The 22200-nt window shown below is 40.5% G+C and overlaps 1 protein-coding gene across 7 annotated transcripts in view; it reads left to right on the top strand.

The window, feature by feature from the left end:
• The first annotated feature begins 3866 nt into the window (after window positions 1-3866).
• Window positions 3867-22200, top strand: part of scarb1 (scavenger receptor class B, member 1) — a 24135-nt gene continuing 5801 nt past the window's right edge. For 5 of the 7 annotated variants that reach the window (XM_023412464.2, XM_023412465.2, XM_023412462.2 and 2 more), the window contains exons 1-11: window positions 5544-5848; window positions 7822-7982; window positions 11064-11205; window positions 11301-11504; window positions 12053-12148; window positions 12234-12349; window positions 12441-12607; window positions 12923-13041; window positions 20379-20452; window positions 20606-20657; window positions 21914-22060. In XM_023412464.2, coding sequence (XP_023268232.1) covers window positions 5729-5848; window positions 7822-7982; window positions 11064-11205; window positions 11301-11504; window positions 12053-12148; window positions 12234-12349; window positions 12441-12607; window positions 12923-13041; window positions 20379-20452; window positions 20606-20657; window positions 21914-22060 — 1398 coding nt within the window. In that variant the 5' untranslated portion in view covers window positions 5544-5728. Of the gene's footprint in view, window positions 4142-5543; window positions 5849-7821; window positions 7983-11063; window positions 11206-11300; window positions 11505-12052; window positions 12149-12233; window positions 12350-12440; window positions 12608-12922; window positions 13042-20378; window positions 20453-20605; window positions 20658-21913; window positions 22061-22200 lie in introns of those variants that run through there. The other 2 variants (XM_087175651.1, XM_023412461.2) reach the window with 1 other exon arrangement.

Raw genomic sequence — 22200 nt, 5'->3', positions numbered from 1 at the left:
CCCCTCACACCAGCCTCCCTGAGGGGATCCGCCCGGCGACTTCTTTAGTCTCTTAAAGACATATTTTTAATAGGTGTGCTTTCTCCGGTCTGAACTCATTAATGTTTGAAATCTATTATAGATAAAGTCATCATTCTGTTTTTTAAGCAATGAATTTAATCATTTTAGACTTTCATCTAATTCTTACTGAACCTCATTGTCGTTGTAAAACCTTTACACTGTTTATTATCTTTCATTTTTATTGTTCATCAGTTTTATCTTTGTAACTGTTTTTTGAAAGGTGCTATATAAATAAAGATTATTATCATTATATCAAAACTCTCAAACTGATCAAAAAACCAAATCAGATGAATCAGTAAAGATTTATCAAGTCATCAGATCTCAATATCTAAAACTCACATTTTGTTCCGAAAACATCTGAAACATCTGGAAATGTTTGTGAAGATTCAGTGGGACCTGAACTCAGACATGAAAACACTGCTGTAAAAAACCTCCATGAATGTGATGAGAAGCCGGAGGAAGAAGAAGCTCCTCGGTCAGTGGTCACTGATGGTTTTCACTTTGTCCAACGGCTCGTAACAAACAGGAAGTTAAAAATAGATCATTTTCCAAAACGTCAACAAACATGGGCTAAAAAACGAAACAAAAATCCATCTGACAGATGTTTCGAGGCTGGTACCACTTTCTGATAAAGCATCGTTTATACTGAGATAAATGGATTTATTCATGGTTAATTAATCAATTACTCAAGCTTTGTGGATGAGTTATTAATAAGCATTAATAAGAATAATTGTTGAAGGACCTTTTGTTAATGATTTGCTAACACTGACCTCCAACCCCAGGTCGCATCATCAGGGTTATTTCCTCAGAGCTCCTCCAGGGGGCGTCACAGCACGGGGCTAAACATAAACCAAACATCTACCTGTCCACTGTGAGCATCATGAAAAGGTTATTTTCACTATTATTATTATTATTATTCAGTGCTGGTTTGAAACCTTTTTACACTTTCACCATTTTTCTCTTTATCATTTATTTTTTATTATTTATTATTAGTTTTGTTCGTTTGATTAATTGTCTGAATGTGTGATTTCTGCCTCACCTTGTCCCGTGAACGCAGGTAACCCCCGGCAACAGACAGGTCAGCCATCCTGTGTAAACAGGTTGAAAACAGAAAGAGGAAAAAATACAAAAATTTAGCACCTCCTTTATTTGGCTCTGCGGACCTGACCTGTGCCATCGAGCCTGACCTCGCTTTCCTCCCCGCCAATATCACGCAGACATGGGAGCCATTCTTCACATGAATCTCAATTTATTTCAGGAAACCCAACGGCAAACAACACCCAGTCCTGTTTCCTACACTTAAGGCTAACCTCCAAAATGAAATGCTTCCTATCCAGAGCTGACCTTGGGCATCTCCTCCGCGCTCTTCATCTTCTCTGAACTTTAATGGCGTCTTGGCTTCCCCTGCTGCTTCCTCCTCGTTTTACCCTTCAGATTTGACGGAGTCTTCTCCCGCTCCTGTCCTCTATGTGAGCGCTCGGGGAACACAGCTGACTGCAATAAACAGGGTTATGACACGAGATTGCACTCATTCACAACGATCCACTTCCACTTGCACCGAGAAGGACGGATCTGTCTGTTAAATATGAGGCTACCGCGGGTTAGCTTAGCTTAGCACAAAGCCCTGGAAACAGGGCGACACAGCTAGCCTCGCTCCGTCCTTTACATCACCTGTGAAGCTCATTGATTAACATCTTATATCTCTTTTGTTTAATCGCTCCAAATCCAAAGAGTAATAACAACAATCCGCCGTGAATGTGTTGGAACTACTTCTTCAAATTGTCCGTCTTCACATCCTCCTCATTTCTCTTTTTCATTCATCCACTAAATACGACTGAAACATTAAAGACAGAATCAAGCTCGTTGTTTTTTTCTCTAATGTATAAAACTTGTTCAAATTGTTCCTGGGTCAGATCCTCACAGGTTTGTCCTGACGCATGATGATGGCTGTGATATTTAAAAAAGGAAATATATATACATATATATAATACTTTTTGTACCTTATTACTCACAGACACAGACATCGTTATCATCTCGTTATCCTGAAATCTTTTGGCCACGATAGTCGTGTAGTGAAAATCTGACACCGAGACAGCTTTAGCTCTGGAGTTTAGTTTCTCTGATTGAAGCTTTTAGTTTTTAAGTTTGTCATTATTCTGAACATGTCAGAGTTAGTCTTAGCAAAGCTTTTAGTCTTTTAAGCTTTTGTTCTTGGTGCCAGGGCTGCATCTCTGTGTCAATCCAATCCAGTACGATGCCTTTACTGTCATTGCACAGTGTACAACCACATAACTACAGACAGGAAGACACATTACAGTCTACATGAACAAATACAAAACAAACATTAAACCGTTGGCTTTACTTATTGACCAGCAGAACTGTGAGTTTTACGTCTTTGTCATTCATTTGTAAACGAGTGTGTGAAACATTGGGATTCACCACAGTTAAAGTAGTTTCTCCTCATTTCTCTTTATGATGGACGACTGATGAAGACAATAGGTGGAAAAGTGTGGGATAAAACAGTATGTGACCCCTAGATTAATTCCCACTTCAAGATAACCCAAAACTAAAATACATGACATCTGGGAGATGAGCCCTCTAACTGCTGAGGTCGGGGACAGTGAGAGTTCCTGATCTCACGCTGTTGTGGCGAAAGATTGACCACGACAAACCATTTCTTTTGGATAATTAGGTCAACTCTGCAAATCAGAGAGTCCACCACGTCCCTCTATAACATGACAGTGACCTTTCTATCGACCTCAAGACTTTAGCACATGCGGGAGATACACAGCAACAAGCTGCACGACGGCAGGCGGCTGGAAATGTGTCGTCACGTTTCACAAGAGCAGAAAAACCAGCTTTATTCGAAGTTGCTATGACTGCAGTGTAGGTGCTGTTCCTTATGGTTATGCATGCATCATATGTTCATATAGTGCATATTCATCACCATCCCTGCACACAAGACTCAGTCCAGACTGTCCTGGTCTCTGCTATCAGAGCAGCAGCTAACTTCTAACTTCTGACCTCGTCTCCTAACACCTCTAACACACTGACAGACCTAACCAGCTCTTATCATGCACTTCCCGTGCTCTTCTTTACCTGATCTGAGTCCTGAGAGCAAAGAATCTGAATGAGAAGCTGCTTGTGGCCTTTTACCGCTCCACAGTGGAGCGTGTCTCAGAGCTCTGCAGAGGGTTATTAACACAGAAAATCACCGGCTGCTCTCTTCCCTCGCTGCCTGTCCACAAACTGTTCTCGTCCTGGCCACGACCCGTTTGACCCTCTGCCCTCAGGTCATTAAAAACTCAGACCACCAGAGCCATGAACAGTTTCTTTCCCAGGGCCGTTCACTCTCTCACTCAGCACTCAAAATGAAAATAATGCAATGTGCAGGAATAGCACTTTATATATATTCTACACTATGTTTCTTTTTTTTAACTTACATGCACCATCCAGGTGAAGCACTCCTAATTTCATTGTATTTCAGATGCAATGATAATAAAGGCTTTTTATTCTGTTCTATTCCATCAGACAAAAGCAGCTTCATAGACAGCGGTCAGAGTCTGGAGGTGTATGATCTGAGTTGGGTGTCCAACCGCTGCTTCAAATTACACAAAACAACATACAGTGACAAGTGGAGCTGTCATCTGACTTCAGTGTGACTTCACATGAATTTGCATGGTTTTGGGAGAGAAGTGCACAGTGTGTAGTTTACACACGCCCCCGCAGCGTGAGGGTTTGAGGCGGGGTCTGCACAGTATAAACACAGGCAGCGCACCGGACCTCAGCCTCCTCTCAGTCCATCACCCACCGTCCACAGCTGGACTCTAACACACAGCAGCTCCCGGTCACATCTCAGCCCGGTGGCTCTGCAGACTCAGAGGCAAAACCTCATCATCATCATCATCATCAGCAGCAGCAGCAGCAGCAGCAGCCAGCAGCAGCAGCAGCAGCAGCAGCCATGCGCATAAATAAATCCAAAGTAGCCATTGGATTTATAGTGGCAGGTGCCCTGACGGTGATCTTTGGAGCGGTTCTTCTGTTTGTGGGCCCAGCGGTGATGAAGGACCAAATCATTAAAGTAAGTCACAGTAGAGTTGTGAACATAAAGTCTGGAGGTCTTCACTGTCGGATTATTGAATTTTCTTTCTTCTTATCTGCGCAAATGCAAATGATGTCACAGTTTTCTGCACAGTTTTCTTTATTTGCTTGTTTATCAGTCTGAGAGCAGCAGATAAAAGCTGCAGTTTTCTCTGCAGAAAGCGCTGACTACTGCAGCTTCACAGACACGTAAAGCCTTTACTGCCATTTATTCTACATATATAGGCAATCTTTACTGTATCAGCTATAATACAGTCTGTTCTACACATAGACTATACATTATATGGCGCAGCGATAAAGACAAGCTGGAGTCAACAAAACTGTGTAAAGCACAGCACTTGAGAAAAAATCCTCTCATTTTATTACATTTAACTTTATTTTTATTTTTAAATCATGTTGTTTGTTGATACTGTATCCATGCTGTTTGTCCTGTATTGTAAGTTATGTAATTAACTAACTAACTAAAAGTGACAGAATACCAACTGAGCTCATTGTAAGTGAAACTTTGATGTTTGCTAGTCTTTGCAAATTCAATTTCAATTTCAATCATTTTGTTTTAACTTTATATTTTATATTTTGTCTATGTGTACTTTAACTTTTAGTGAATGTATATTATCTATATGTGTCTGATATAGGCCTATAATAATATTTCAGTGACTGGGGCTAGTTTACATTTCATATATATTTATGAGTATTTAAAAGTTTCATACTTTCAGTACTTTCATTTAGTTAATATATTTATATGTATTACTTTATTTGGATCACCATTGGCTTCCACACAGTCTTCCAAAAACAAAAACAAAAAACGCTTTATTAATAAAACAGAAAAAACAAAAGAAAATAATTTTAAAAACGATAATATTTTAGTCACAGGGGAAATTTCATATTTTATATATATTTTTATTAGTACTTTAACGTTTCATACTTTAAGTACTTTAACTTTAAGTTAATATGTATATATTTATTACTTTATTTGGATCACCATTGGCTTCCACAGTCTTCCAAAAACAAAAACAAAAAAACGCTTTATTAATAAAACAGAAAAAACAAAAGAAAATAATTTTAAAAACTCTACATGTAAAACAATATATATAAAGAATATATGTAATTTTAATATGTCTTCCACAACTGATATACGATAATATTTTATTCACAGGGGAAATTTCATATTTTATATATATTTTTATTAGTACTTTAAGGTTTTAATACTTTCAGTACTTTAACTTTAAGTTAATATATATCATCTCAAAACTTCCTCCTCCGCTGTTAATGTGTGAAAATCTGTAGTTGAGCGTAGAATGAGTGAGGAACAACAATTCCCAGAATCCTCTGCGCGGCGGAGGCGTGGCCTGCAGACTATAAATACAGCGACAATAGATGTAGGTCAACGTTATCGATCAGAAGCACTAATGAGCCGGTGTGCTCGTGGACTGTAAACATTAAAAACAACAACGTTAACGGCTGTGACTCCGCCGCCGTCGCTCACGGTTAGCTAGCCCCGTTTAACCGTCACCGTCCGGGACGTAAACAAGCTGAACCGGGACGTAAACACTGACAATAACGAGCCATGGCAGTTAATAAATATAAAGTCGCGGTCGGGTTCATGGTGGCAGGTGTCCTGACCGTGGTGTTCGGGACGGTTCTTACCTTTGTGGGACCGTTAATCATCGACGACCAGATAGTGAAGGTAAGCGGATATGTAGCATGTTTAAACCTGAGTTTTAATGTGCTGAGTTCGCACTTTTATCTCAGGTGAGGTCTCACAGGAAAAACCACTGAATGATGACAAGCTAACAAAAGGCTTATAAACGGTAATAATATGTGCTGCTAGCATGAATCAAATATGTGTGGCGGGATCGTAAAGCTCAAACAAAACTGTGGAGAAATAAGAATATGATATAATATAATGGGAGTGTTAATGTTATGTGAGGAGGTTTTCTTAAAAAACAGGTGGACAAAGTTCACACCTCCATTACTTAAGTCACAGTATAGATCCTCCAGGTCAAATATAACTCCAGTACTTGAGTTTTACTTGAGTTAAAGTACTGATTTGATTTAAAATTAGAACCAAATGACTTTAACTGTAGAACCTGTAGAATAAAAAGCTTGTAGAATATGATACAAAGCTGACAGAAATATATATCTATATATATATATATAAACACACAATTAAGTCAACAAAATGATGCTAACTACATGCTGTTTATCTGGGGTTAAACATTTTTGTAGGTATTGATGGATCTTGGTCGTGTTCAAACACAGAAAACATTTAAAACAAACGAAAGGAATCTTTATTTATAGATTCTGACAGTGGAGGAGTTGACTGTGATTGATTGGTTTTTCTCTTTCAAAATAAAATAAAATAAATTCCTCTGACTAAAAGCTCTGCTTCAAATTAAAAGCACTTCATAGAAATATAGTGGAGTCAAAAGTATTTGTCTTTTAAGAGTAGTGGAGTAAAAGTTATAAGTTTCCAAAAAAAAACTCAAGTAAAGTACAGATACTGGAACAATATACTTAAGTAAAGTACTCAAGTACTTCCTTACTGTCCACCCCTGCGTATAAAAAAAGATGTTGAAATCTTTGCATAGCATCACTTATTAAATGATGTGTATTATTATTGTAATGTTAATAAAATGTCACATTAGCCCTAGAACTTTTACACATGACTATTAGTTGATTAATCGATTGATCATTTACTGTTTCCAGCTTCTAAACTGCGAACATGTGTTGTTGTATATAACTGCAAGATGAATAGTTTTAGGTTTTTGGACTGTTAGTCGCACAAAATGATCAGTGAATCAGTTTAAGTCGTCATCTGATTGTCCACCTGGTTGTGTATCTTAATGCATATTTAAAAGCATCGCTGTTTATATAAACACACTTGTTTGTATGAATACATATCTGATTGTATATTAAATTGCTGAAAATGTTTCTGTTCTCAGGTCTCACTTGTAGATGAGATCTTGATCCTAATGTGACTTCCTGATTAAATAAAGTATAGATATCTGTATATCATGTACAGCAGATCCACTTATCTCAGTCAGTCTGATGTTTACATCCAAAAAGATGCAGATTTTCTAAAAGGCACGGAAAGGATGAATGAATGAGGTTGACTTCTGCTGCGTGCTACGGTGCAAAGGTGCAGTGTGGAAATCAAAATAAAGGTCACGGACACAGTGTGAACCTATATGACAAGATAATGTAATCTATGCATGTTCTGACACGCGTCTCTCAGTGGGAGAACAGTTGAATCCTTATCAGTGATTTATGAATGTAAAAATAATTTTTATGTGAACCCATTTAAATTCAATTATATCAGAGCTGAAATGATTCATTGATCAATTACCTCTAATTCTTTCTTTCATTTAGCCAATTTGTGTTTTCCAGCTTTTTAAACATGAAGATTTAAAGCTTTTTTAATAGTAATGATATTAATGATAACAACAACAACAACAACAACAACAATAATAATGAACTGAATATCTTGTGTTTTGAACTGTTGATGGGACGAATCGAGCAATTAAAAGACGTATTTTCTGGCATTTTATGGAAAAATCGTTTATAATTTGAAGGTGAATTGATAATGAAATTAAATGGCGGTTTCATCCCTTTAATCTTAATACATCCTCCCATATTTCTTTATCCCGCTCACGACAGAACACAGTGATCGACCCGAAGAACAGTGTGTCCTACACCATGTGGAAGGACATCCCCGTGCCCTTCTACATGTCCGTCTACTTCTTCAACGTCCTCAACCCCAAGGAGATCCTGAAGGGAGAGAAGCCCATGGTGGAGCAGCGAGGACCTTATGTGTACAGGTAAGCGTTTAAATAAACTACATCCAACACCTCCCTGAGAGCACATGCTTCTATGTATTGTATTTCTCTATCAGTAAACTTTGTCCTGCAACCTGAAGATATGTTGCAAGAAGGTCGTCCTCTCTGCTTTGCTCACTTTGTCAAATAGGATCATTTTTCAGAAATATTTTATATATTTTGACCCAATTTCTGAACCATCTGTTGGGCTTTTTATTGTGTCTATTAAAACATGGTCCTGTCCGGCTATAGGCTCCTGCCCTGGTGAAGCAGAGCTGTGTATTTGTCTCTGATTGGTCCGTTTTGTGGAACACTGTGTGCCCCCTCTCGCAGTATGTGGGTCACTGTGTGCATTCAAACTAATAAACTTTTCTTTATTAACGTGGCGGGATGCAGCCCAAACACTGTTGCATAACTGCACCATATATGTACCGAGAGAGGGGGGAAGTATGTTGGTGTGAAAGCATTACTCAGCATATGCCTCAGCTGCATATGTCGACCTAGTTTGTCGTTTGTTTTGTGAGAGTTCAGCGGGATGTGGAGGGAAAAAGGTTCTTGCAGGAGCACAGTGATTCCATAACTGATTCTTGCTTCCTTTGTCACTTTGTCCAGTCGTTCTCATCTTCCTGCTGCAGAGGGTTTAAAGGAAAAAGCAATTACAGACTTAAAGGTGCACTCCACAGAGTTTTGCACGAGAGGTTCAGACTCATCTCAGCGTGTGAGGACAGTTGTGTAATTGTGTCGGTGCCGATGGAAATAAAGGATGACTGTGAAAATCATGATTAAGAACGAGCAGACTGAGAAACACGGGTTCATTTTGATTTTTGGGGAAGCATGAGACCAATTTGTTTAATTCACAATCAAACTGTGGCTATTTTGAAGAGCGGTAGAACTCCACCACGCCAAACAGAGCCGAGCTGAGCTTCGCAATGTGGAGACTTGTGTTTTTGGCGATTTATCGAAGGCCATTTATAGAAGATGCTCGGCAGCGGAGACACAGGACGCTGTTTCCAGTGTGATAATCGAATTTGATTTGTACTTTTTTTGGAAGTGTATGTTATGATTTGTCATGAAGCCATCAGGTTATTGTTGAGTCACCAAGGGCACAACTTTAGTTCTCCAGTTTCCATCTGTGCAAAACATTTTAGGATCCTCACATCGCTGTCGACTGTGACGCCACACAAAACTACGACAGGACGTTTGTGCCTCTGTTACTTTGGTTCAGTATCTCTTCCACTCACTCCGACTTTTTGATTATAAAATTAGAGGGTTTATCTTTCAAAGGAGACCGATGAGTGAAAAACTGTAGCTTTATTATTTTGGGTTATTTGGGTGTCTGCTAACAGGTTAAACACTCAGTTACAGAATGACGGTCTCACTGAGCCACGTTAATAAAAAAGTGTTTATAAGTTCATACTTATAAACAACACTCATTGAACACTTTATTAGAAACACCTGTGCACCTTCATGCAATCAGCCAATCACGTGGCAGCAGTTACAGCTCAGGGGCATCAGGTTAAGCTCAAACAGTGTGATCTCAGTGACACACGAAGGCGGGTTTGCGTGTTTCTTAAACAACCGATCTCCGGTCTCCAGACCTGAGTCCAGCCAGACCACCTCTGGGATGTGGCAGGTTGGCAGCTTGACTGTGCAGCTGACAAATGTGCAGAAGTGATGTGATGCAATCGTGTCAACGTGGAGCGGAGCCTCAGGGGAAAAGTTTCCAACATCTGGTGGATCCCTGACACAAAGAACCGAGGCTGTTTGACACTGGGTCGTTCCTCCCTTCGCTCTCACTGTGGTGTTCCTAATCAAGTGCTCACAAAACAGCTGCATGAGAAACAGCAGGGATCCCTTGTTAGAACAGAGCGTTGGAAATGTAGAAGCTCTCAAATCAAAATAATAACTCAGATCCTACACTGAAAGCCAGTTCGCTGTTTAAAGCTCTTTAATACAACGTGCAGAAGAGTATCAGGAGTTTGTATAGATTAAATTCTTTGTTACAGCTGAAAGAATTAGTCAATTAATCAATAAATCAACTGACAGAAAAATGATAAGCTTTTATTTTGATAATTGACTGAATCACTGAAGTTAGTGTTTATAAGCAAAACTGCCAAAAATTCTCTTGTTTCAGCTTCTTTGTTTTTATTAATAAAGTGAATATTTTTAGGTTTTCCACTGTTGATTTAAAAGAAGAAAAACCCCGATCATCTGACATCACTCCGGGCTTCAGGAAATCGGCATTAACGGATTAGTGAGCCAATAATCGTCAGATTAATCTAATTAAAATGATCGTCAGTTGCAGCCCTGTGCTTTGTTAACGAATTGTTATCGTAATTGAAATCACAGGCCAGTATTAACGTCTGTGTTTGGATTGTTACTGATGCAAAACAAACCGTTAAACGCACCAGACAGAATGAAAACTCTGAAGTCCAGAGAGACAGTTCGGGTCAGCTGGAGTTTACACGGTACAGTGACGCTGTGAGTTCTGGGTTGTTCCCATTACAGCTGCACAATTAACTGAAGTATAATCAAAATCGCAATTTGCAATATCGCAAAAAATAATTTTCTAATTTAACAAAATAAGCGAAAAGTTCTCAAATGTAAAATGTTGCCTCAAAAAAGTGTTTTAAATCAGGAACGACCTGATAAAAGAATCAGCGTGTCACGGTGGGGCAGTGGTTAGCGCTGTCGCCTCACAGGAAGACGGTTCTCTGTGAGGAGTTTGCATGTTCTGCTCCAACAATCCAAAGACATGTGGGTTAATCTGGCCTGTAGGTGTGAATGGTTGTTTGTTTCTTTAGCGTGGCGACCTGTCCAGTACCTCACCTCTTGCCCGATATCAGCTGGGATTGGCTCGAGCCCGTGACCCTCCGATGATAAGCAGTTTATCAACAAACGGGATAGAGCGGCGTGCTATCAGCGGGGTTGGGTTTGATAACACAGCCACAGTTCTACTACAGCATTTAGTGAAATGGTTTATTCTCTCGTCCGTCTTATCTGCCTCTTTATCTCTTTATCACATTATTAGGGTTCTGTGCACCTTGAACCGCAGCTTTTCCTCTCAACGTCTTTCTTTTACAGGAAACGGTGTCAGAAAGACAACGTCACATTTCATCCCAACAACACGGTGTCGTACAAGGAATACAGAAGATACTACTTCGAACCGTCCATGTCTGCGGGGAACGAGTCCGACATCATCACCATCCCTAACATGTTGGTGCTGGTAAGACGTCGCCTCCTCTCGCTCGACACACACCCTCAGCTCCGCCTACTGCTGCTTTGTCACTCCTGTGTGTTTTCTTCTTTTTCTTTTCTCAGGGTGCAGCGGTGATGATGGAAAACCTGCCTTTCGCCGTGCGTTTAATGATCAGCACCACCTTCAAGACGTTCAAGGAGGGGCCTTTCCTGACCAAGACCGTGGAGGAGCTGATGTGGGGTTACGACAGTAAACTGGTCGAGTTCCTCAACAAATACCTGCCCGGCACGCTGCCCTCGACGGGAAAGTTTGGCCTCTTTGCTGACGTGAGTTTTTAAAAACAGAGTTTTATGACGACAGGGAGACAAGGAGCAAAATAGATGAGCCTCTCTTCTGATTGGCTGACTGTTTTCTGAGTGATCCAATAAAAATAAAGCAGATTTCAGGTAAAAACACTCAGAGAAACCAAATCCTGCAAGGTTTGGATGGTGGGTCCAGGTGGGCGGGGCTTGGTGACTGCTTTGTTGTGACATCACAAAGTTCCAGAAGTCCTGACGGCTGGTTTTAAGGCTCAGTTTCTGAATACAGGCTGTGTGCATTTCTCTGTGGACTGAGGCTTTGATACTTTCACAGTATTAATATAGAAGCTAGAGCTGATCTATAATCACACTACACATGGACACAGACCTTTACACTGGAGGAGCTTTAAATCAGTCAGTCAATCTATAGAAATATAACCAGCGGCAATTTTAATAATTGTTTTTTTCAAGCATAAACAATGAACTTTTTGAGTCTTCTTCAAATATCTGCTGTTTGAGTCAGTGATTAATAAGCTCATGCAGATAAAGAATTGTGTTCACATTTCTCTTTTTAGTTCAACAACTCCAACACCGGTCTGTTCACCATCTTCACCGGACAGGACGACATCAGGAAGGTTCATAAAGTCGATTCCTGGAACGGCCTGACAGAGGTGAGACGTCAACACGACACCGTCGGCTGCTCCGGTCTGTGTGTGTGTTTGTCCATTCACATCTGACTGTCCTCTCTGTTACCAGCTGAACTACTGGAGGACGCCTCAGTCTAACATGATCAATGGAACAGCTGGACAGATGTGGCCTCCCTTCATGACTAAAGAGACCACTTTGCCTTTCTACAGCCCCGACGCCTGCAGGTAAGAGACTTCATCTACTTTGTTTCCGCAGTTCTTTCTCTCACACTTCATTTTGCAAACTTATAAAACCACTTTCCATTTTTCCGTTCAGATCTATGGAGCTTGTTTACCAGCGTCCTGGTGAGATGAGGGGGATCCCTCTGTATCGATACGTGGCACCCAAGACCCTGTTCGCCAACGGGACAGATTACGCCCCCAACGAAGGTTTCTGCCCCTGCAGACAGTCCGGCATCCTGAACGTCAGCAGCTGTCGCCACAGTGAGTGTTCACCACAAATAGATCAACGACCTAATCGATGACTTTTAGACGTTTATCCATAAAATGTAAGATTTTTAACTTACAATCAAGTATTTCTGTTTGATTTATGACTTAAGTGATTGATTTGAATTATGTTTACATTATATTTTCTGGGATCGACTCAATCATTTATCAAGCGGTTCTTTCAGCACCAGTCAATGTTCCCTCTGTAGTTCTAGTGTTTGAATCTGTGACACACAAACACCAGTTTGAGGATCAATATTAACACGACCTCCATTCATTTTTATTGTGTCTCATTCTGTGTCTATTTTACAGACTCTCCGGTCTTCATCTCTCATCCTCACTTCTTTAATGCTGATCCTGTTCTCCTGGACACTGTGCTGGGCCTCAGTCCCAACGAGGAAGAGCATGGCCTCTTCATCGACATTCACCCGGTCAGTACACACACACACACACACACACACACACAAACACACACACACACACACTAATATGAAGTGATTGAGTTTGAGAACAGATTGAAACCGCAGCCTTTACTGATGCACTTTTAAGTCAGTATCACGTTGTTTTTACAGCGTCATAACTCCACAATTATTTGAGCTGGTGACGTGAAGTTTTCTCCATGTTAAACTACAGAATTATCACTTTCTAACGAGCCTCGGTTTGTTCGCGAGAGTCACCGACTTCGTTCGATAAACTAATATCAAAAATTAGAAAAGATTTGGACTTACCTGTTATTTGTTGTTTTACGGGTTACTAACCCTTATTATTCCTGCACAGAAGTCTTCATTGAGCGACATGTATAATTAGCTGAGGCTGTGCTGATTCTGAACCGAAAAGTCTTAGGAGGATAAAGTGTTTTTATCTTCTGTAACCTCATATATTTGAGTGAAGAGGAAGATCTGACATGGTGCTGAGGACTAGTTTGATCAGATACACTGAACTGCAAGGACTGCCCCCCCCACACCTCCCTCACCCACGACTCTCCAAGGCCTCTTCACAAATATTACATAATTTCTGGCTCATTTCTTTCCTCTTCTTTTGTGTTCTGTAATAGTTTCCTCCTCTTAAATGTAATTTAGACTTTGGTTTGAGTTTTTTTCCGTGTTATTTCTTTCACAGTCTACATCCAAAATATGAAGCTTTCCAATTGTTTTTTTTCCAACATTTTGTCCCTGAATGTCTTTGGTAAAGATGCAGCTTCATGCCAAAATTAAAAAAACAGAAAAAACAAAGACCAACTGCAGCCTGTAACGTGATCACGCGGTTGAATCAGCACTTCTCTGCAACAGTTTAAAAACAAACCCAACCTGCATGAGGGAGAATTTACTGCAGGACTGTTGTAATAGACTGGAAGGTGTTCCTAATAAACTGACAGCTGAGCTCTTACACGTATTTAAAATCAGTTAAGAATGAATTAATAACATTTCTCCGTAATGGTGGGACCCAACCTTTCACTCAGAACAATATCAGATAGTATAAGTATGTCTGTGTTTACACCAAGATAACAGGACACAAACGTTTTGTAAGTCATTGATATGTAATCAGTGAGTGTCCGGTCAAGATGGACACCAAGGCCGACAACAGCCGCACTAAAACAATCTGATGACCTGATAACCTGTAAATGCCACTTACTTAACATCCTCTCGTTATATCACAGTGTTTTATCTAAACCGGGGGCCGCAGGTGAGGTAACACACCCGCCCGGGGTTAATGTTGGAACCAATACATAAAGATTTTAATCATAAGAAATTAAGAAACAAAAGAAAATAATCAAATAAAAATAAAACATGAAAACAACATGATATCTGCAGCGGAAGGAATGAAAGAAATACAAAAGAAAATAAAGTAAAAACACAATGAGTCGACCGTGTTTCCCTGATATTTCCCATCAGCGTCTGAGCGTCAACTCAAACTGGGATTTACATATTAAGAGTTTTAAAGTTAACGACTGTTTTCCTGGTAAATGGTGGAGTCACAGGAAAAGTCCCTTTTTTATTAAAATGAACTCGATGGCAACAGATTTTATTGCCGTACAGTAACGCAGTAAAAGTGCACTGATGATGATGATGATGATGATGGTTCCAATAAACTACTCATGTCACTTTGATGTGACGCTGCCACGGTTCAGGTCATTATGCAACGCTGTCGGAGTAAACGTTCAGCAGCAGTATATGGTGCTGGCTGTAACCTGCAGTGTCGATAAGCTAATTGGAAATTGGTCAATATCTCTGTAATTGCAGTTGTTTGTGAGACAAGGGTTGTTAGAAACTTTCTATGGCTGCAATAAAAATCTGGTTTGATAACGACCTCTTTGTTTTTATTAGCTCAAGAGATGCAGCACGCCTAGATCGATATCAAGTTAAAGATTAAAGGAAATCACTTGGCGATGGATTTAATGAGGTTATCTTGACAGTGGTGTGACGTCTCTGCACTGATTCGTAGAATTTCGAAGCAGTAAATTCACTGTGGCTCAGTTCAACACAGACAGTGTGACTTGGTCTGGTTGGACCAGTAGCTTATGGAGGCTAACGTTAGCACACAGACCGTTCTTGTGGACACTGTTCAGCAAAACCTACACACAGTCAATTTTCTTTTATTGTTTTATTCATTTTCATAATGTTTCACTGCCAGAAAAGGAGAGTTTACAGTGACATGAACTACTGGAGATGCGTGGAGTTGATTCTAGTGAAGGTGTCGACTGAAATAAAGTCAGTAAAATCTGATCCCGTCTTTACTGAGCTCCGCTGTCACCTGCAGCACCGCTCAGACCTCAGACGCAGACTTGCTAAACTCGGCCTCTGGTTATCGTTAGCGAAGAGCTGCGTTCTAAATATTCACGCAGGCTGGAGGTTTTGTGATTTGTCACCGATTTTTAAAAAGACAAACGGCTGCAGCAGGTCGTATCAGCTTTCTATAGATAACATTAAAGCCACGAGTCTGTCATCTGGTCGAGCACAGACGAGTTAATCTCTCATTTTATGTTATGTTAGATTAGCAGTAGCTGCTCTCCGGCTCGCGGTTCCTCCAGGTGCTCGGCTCTCAGACACAGCGACTGTCACAGGAAGCTGTGGTCTGTAACTCCGAGCTCAGGCAGCCACAAGTGCTTTTCTTTCTTCTGATATATCCGGAGACTTCTCGCCAAATCTACCGTGAAAACTAGACTGACATTTTACCAAAGTTAAATAAAGACAAACAAAAAGAGGTAATAAGTCTTCCTCGTAACTGTCCATGCTCGCCAGTGTTGTCAATAACTCTCCAACAGGATTTCACGCATAACTTCAGGCCTTCAAAATAAAAGTGCTATTGCTTATTCTAACTGAAGGAGCCACATTTTACTTCCAGGTATTGTGCAGATGTTATGTTACCGCAAGAAATGAAATTTGTTATTATAATTGAGCTTTGCGTTCAGCCAACAGAACATGGAGTCGTTGTTAGACGCGCTCCTTATTGTCAGGATGGAATATGGAGGTTGTTTATCTTTTTAATATCGAATCTTTTTGTTTATCCCAAATAAATTCCCAATCATTAAATTGGTCTTCCAAAAGTAAACAAGTTATATAAAGTGTGTAAACAATATAATGACAACAGTTACAATGGACAGTTTGTGTCTGTAAACAGGAAACGCTGCCTCTTAAAGAGCTTATTCATCAGTTTAAATGTGAATCTCCAGTTGTATGAAGGGAACATTCAGTTAGTTTTTCCTCTTTCTTACTCCTTTATGAAGCTAATTGTTTTCTAACAGTCCAGTTTTATTGATGTGGAACTGTTTATTTTTTAGGGCTTTTTCTCAATTTCTACATTATTTCTAATTTATTTCCTTTTCGTTGCGGAAAACTGTGCAGAGACGTAATTTGACCCGAATGCTGAACAAATTGAAGCCTGGTTTTTGAGATCTGACAGAGAAAATAAACCTTTACGAATCGTTTTGGTGCTTGAAATGTGTTTAATCTATAGTTTCATAAAGATAGTGAGTGAAAGAGCAGATGGATGGATAATAAATGCTTAAAATTTCGTAAATCTTGCCCAGTTTTATAATATGGTGATGTCGTGGTGTCGACTGTCACTTTACTTTAACCACATCTCAGAGGCTGTGAGTGACGTGTGATTTTTTCCAAGGATACGTCAGAGAAAGTGGAGAGTTTTCAGATTCTAACAACATTTAAACCATCTGTCGGCGCTTTACTGTCGCAAAGATATTAATACCAACATCCATGGACATCAGAGGGTTAACGTCTCATCAGTTAATGTTCACCGCAGGGTGTGAAAACGGCGTCCTGCAGAGTGACAACACTATAGAAGAGAACGAGTGTACCATCCAAAGATAAAGGCCGACCGTGTCAGTCACGCGTCGGCCTCTCGCCGTTTGCCAACAGCTGCAGTCGTCTTCCTGTCCTCCCGACTGCAGCTCCATATTAACTTTTTATCAGAGCCACATGTCCACAGCTGAAATCTGCTTCACGGAGAAAAGTCCCTCACAGAAAAATCAGAGTCAAAATCAGCACCATGCTGTGTTTGCATTAACATTTTTCTATTTTGAATATTGACTTCACGACCCAAAACTTTTACCCCCGCTGCTTTTAACAGGCCTGCGAACGACCACGGGGCAACTACTGAAAGTTTACTGAATGTGAAGCAACCGGGCACTAGGGGGAATTTTTTTTTAGTCGTGTCAAATTCATAAACGAGACGCCAAGATTTCTGTGTTCAGCTCGGGATGGGGGCATTTTAAGAAAGAAAACCAAACAATGACTTTATTCTTTACAGCTGCTTCAAATCAAACAAATTGCTGAGCGGTTTCATAAGGGGCGGGGCAGAGAGGATGTTTGATTGGACATGGGTAACGAGAGACACACAAACTATACCGTTGATTTTAACAGATTTATTTCAGATACGCAGCAGAAATCTGCTTTTCACAGAAATAGAAACAGGAGGTGAAAAGAATCATTTCTGCACTGTCAAAATAAAGCAACTAAAATGACTTTTGTAGATGTAAATGTGCTTCTAAAACTTATTTACCATCAAAATACATCGAGATAAATGATATAAGATGAGATATAAATATGTCGGATATAAAAATAATTGCAGAAATTCTGTGAGCAGAAAGAAAAGTCGTGAAACCGTGTTATTTATCAGCCGCAGTCCTTCAGGAGAACAGACTCTCAACATCTGTTTGCCTTTTTTTCTCTCCTTCAGAAACAATCGTAGGTTTAACTGGAGCCTGTCACCACTTAATTAAAACCCGAGTCTGAGCAGATCACTGGATGCTGACATTAACAGGGAGGTTTCCTTTTGGGGATGTTGGACGTTCTGATTCTTATTACTGCTGCCATCAGCTCCTCATGTTAATCTGCTCATTAAGAGCTCAGCGGGAGCCAGGGCAGAGGTCCAGACACGGCCACTGCTTTCTTTTTCCTTTTTTTCAGTTTCCTGTTTTCCAAACTAAAAGCTCTCATCTACCGTATCATCATCTTCCTCTGTCTGTGTCTTCTCTCTGTCTAAGACTCTAAAGATCTTCAGACCTACATAAAGGCTGCACTGTATATATGCATGAAGGCCTGACGTTGCCGTGCGCTCACAGCATCCAGGTCCACATATATTTTGACAGACTCACTTTATCTGCCTGTTTTCCAGCTGCCTCATATCTTTATCTGCAGGGGAACTTCAATTACGTTTGTTAGGCAACAAAAAGAAATCACTTTAATTTAGAAAAACAACAGCCTGTGGTGAGTCAGCACGCTCCTCGGGGACCTCGGTGGTAGCTACGACCCGGCGCTCACGGACTTTTCTGTGTGAAGACATCTCAGGGATGTACGTGTCGTGATGATAGAGCAGCAGTGGCTGCCGGTCGTCTGCGTGTCCTTGGGCAAGACATCGAACGTGAAGTGGCTCCTGATGGATGTCTGCGTGAATCTGTGAACGAGTGAGAGGCGAACTGTGAAGTGCTTCGTAAATCAAGGTAGAAAAGAGTAAGATAAGTGCAGAATATTTACCATTAGCTCAGAAACACGTCTATAAGTCTGATTTGTACTTTATAAAATAAAGAACATACAGTTTATATACAAATCAGATTAAATCTTGCAGATCAAATACATTTTAGTTCATTAAAAAGTAGATTTGAGTTTGTGTTGAGTGTTTTTAGTTCTTTATCAAACTTTTCCAGTGTTACACAGACACAGTTTAACCCCGGCCAGCAGCACAGCAACATGGCACACTATTATTTTAGACTAGAGGCTCGACACAAGTATAAACTGATCAACTCGTTAAACTTTGGTGCTGCAGTTATGAGGATTTTCCATCCAAGATGAAAATGTTGTGTGGGGCTGGGGGGGGGGGGGCCATTTCATTTCCTGCAGGTTCGTACAGTAAACTGTTGATTTCCGGCTCTCGCTCGCCGGAGGTTACCAAACATGAGAGTCCAGGATTTGTGCAGTCGAAGGGCCAAATGCCTGAGGAAACGTTACGGCATGAAAGAGAACGGTTCTGAAAGCTTTCCCAGCCAAATATACCAGAATCAATTGTCATCCAACATTAAATAGGAGGCGGCGGAGCAACTGAAGTGGATGAATTTTTGGGGGTTTGATGATGATCATGAGTCAGAGAGTGGAGCCGTCCTCTGCTGAAACAAACATTTTGGTCGCCAGGAGACAGTCTGAGGAAAAGCAGAGACATTTGGTGAATCCAAACCTCTGCTGCCAAACTGCAGAAAACACACCCTGGGTAATTAGTGACTGTGGTTTCGCGGGGTCCGAGCTGGGGGTCTGGACCGGGCTGCATCACAGTTTGTTCTGCCAGAGAAAAACACTCAGAATCACAACAAAAGCCTGAGTAACAGGGACCTGCCGGTGTGATGCAACCGGACACGTGACGCAGCCTTTTGGTCTCAAACTGTTGTTGGCTCCTTTTTTTAAAATGTGGATTTTCTCATAATTGACAGTTTTGTTCTCTGGCTGCTTCTCGGAAGGTTTCTCCTCAGTTAACCTGCAGTGGGATTGTGGGTATAAACCTCCCACTCTCTGCTTCCCCGGCCTGTTACCGTTTTCAAAAGCCTCCATTTTTGTTGAAGGTGATCGTGCCGTCACACAGTCGACACACGATCGACAGAAACGATTCTCTAACCCGGCGCAGTTTGCCCACATCCTCCAAAATGATCATACAGCTGAATCTAACATCTCTGAAACTGAAACTTAATGTTGGTTAGATTTATCCCAGATCGATTTAACGGCATTAGTTCTTGGCTACGACTTTCCAACTGGGTATATGTGGGGAACGTATGATCCTCATGTTCTGGATCTGGCCCCTTAGCTCAAATTGGTGAACCTGACGTTAACCCCGTCCAACACCGTCTCCGAGTCCAGCATCAGTGCCTGACCTCACTAACGCTCCCGAGTCAATCCCTGCAGGATCCAAAAGACAAGGTCTGCCGGTCCAGACCGAAATATCTCAACAACTATCGGATGGGTTGCGATGAAATTTTGCACAAACGCATTGTTTTCACTCTTACATCTCTGAATAATTCCTATAAAATCATCCCTGAAAGATGGACCCCAAAAGAATCATTCACACATGAGGATTTCCTTCATTTGTCTGGTTATATGGGAACATTTCTTTTAACAGTTGGCTGGAGATTTAATGTTCCAATTCTCTAGTTGAGGCATAATTGTCACTCATTTACAAAGAGGACATTAAAGCAGTTTTTATTCCTCATTTGAGATTTGTGTGTTTTGTGTGTTTAATGTGTGTGTGTGTGTGTGTGTGTGTGTGTCTGCAGCAAACAGGTGTCCCCCTGAACGTGTCCATCCGTCTGCAGCTCAACCTCTACATGAAGAGAGTGTCAGGAATTACGTAAGGAAATGATCCCCTGAAGTATTATTATGACATTAACAGTTGTCATGTATTGTGTTTTTATATCTGTTCATTATGACATATGAAAGGCTTGTGAATGTTTCCTGCTTTTCTTATGTAGCCTTGGAGTTTGAAGTGTTCTTGTCCTTGCAGAGAAACGGGAAAGATTTCGGAGGTGGTGATGCCCATGATCTGGTTTGAGGAGGTGAGCTGTCACGTTCACTGTCGCATTTTATTGTCATTTCTCAGACGACTTGTGGCTTGTTTTTGTTAATGTGCATGTGTCTGGAGCAGGAAATGGTTCCTGCCTCTCCGTTCCCAGTGTCACCAGCGTGTCGCCACTATTTCCCCTGTTTTGTGTAACTGTCTCCTCGGCGGCTTTGACTCGGTTTTACCGAGAATTTGCAAAAACACAAAATGTTCTGCTCATAAGTTTGGACACAGAAAACAAACTGAAAACATCTGCATCAAGCTGGTTGAGAGGGAAGGTTTCAACAGCATCACAAACATGCACAGTGCATGTTCACCATTGATCTTTAATCACTATTATAGTGTAAAATTATCAAATTATTATGTTAAAACAGGATTAGAGGATTATAAAAGCAACAGGAGGAAAATGTGCAGTTCATGCAGCTTTTGAAGGAGTGTTTGACTTTTGAAAAGTTTAACTGTATTTATTAAATATGATGTAAGATAGTTTACAGTGTCTGTTCTGTATCGACCACAGAGATATTTAATGGATATATTTCTTTATTGTTATATTTACAATAGATATTTACATCATAAAGAAATAGTGGTGTTAGTTAGTTAGTCAGTTTAATTCATTATCCTTTTCTGTGTCAACAGTCAGACAAATACAAATATATGTCATTTATCAAAAGCAAAACTGCAGTTTCAGAAAGCTGAGTATGATTTAAGATCATGATAATTGATCAGAAAAGATAAGATTTCCTTCATCAGTCCCACAGTGGAGAAATCTGCAGTATTATAGCAGCTAATGGAAAGTACAAAGAAAGACAAACTGCAAAATGATAATACCAATACTTAAAATAAGATAAATAATATAACAGAGCAGACTGTGAGTTAAAGAGTAAACAACAGGCCTCCACTCCTGCTGATGAGTAAGAATTGACGCTGATGGAAAAGCTTTAAATATTTAATCAACTTCAGTTTAGCTTAATCTATGATCCATAATTTATTAGTTGATAATATTTTGTGTCAATAATTGTTGGATAAACGTTGATTGTTGATGGGGACGACGTTCACTTACAAAATTGTACTGGAGCAAATGAAGTTAGATCCAGTGAAAAGTACAGGAGACGCTGGAAACCTTTTTATTCCCACTGCAACATCACAACAAAAGAAACTGTGTGTTTTTGCTCAGCTGTTAAAGATTTTGTGTTAAAAGTAAGAAGTTAAAAGTCAGCTGGTCTCTTTGTGTCTTTGCCCCCCCCCCCTCAGAGCGGGTATATCGACGGCCCCATCGTCGACACCTTCCACACCAACCTGGTGGTTCTACCTGCGGTGATGGAGTACATGCAGTACGGCTTCATCGCGCTCGGCCTGGCAACGATAGTCATCGCGGCGCTGGTGCGTCACAGACTGAAGGTAACGTTTCCACGCAGCCTGAAGAGTCTGAGGCTTTAACTGCATGTAGCATGTCGCACAGCTACGCATGTTCTCCCACAAAACAGGAGGGAGTGAGGACATTCACTCACACCTCCGATATATTATGGGTCTATCTGCCC

Source organism: Seriola lalandi, unplaced genomic scaffold (assembly GCF_002814215.2).
Source record: "Seriola lalandi dorsalis isolate HSWRI2012SDOR001 ecotype SW California unplaced genomic scaffold, Sedor1 jcf7180002054480, whole genome shotgun sequence".
Lineage (NCBI taxonomy): Eukaryota > Metazoa > Chordata > Actinopteri > Carangiformes > Carangidae > Seriola > Seriola lalandi.
This window is presented reverse-complemented; position numbering and strand designations above follow the sequence as displayed.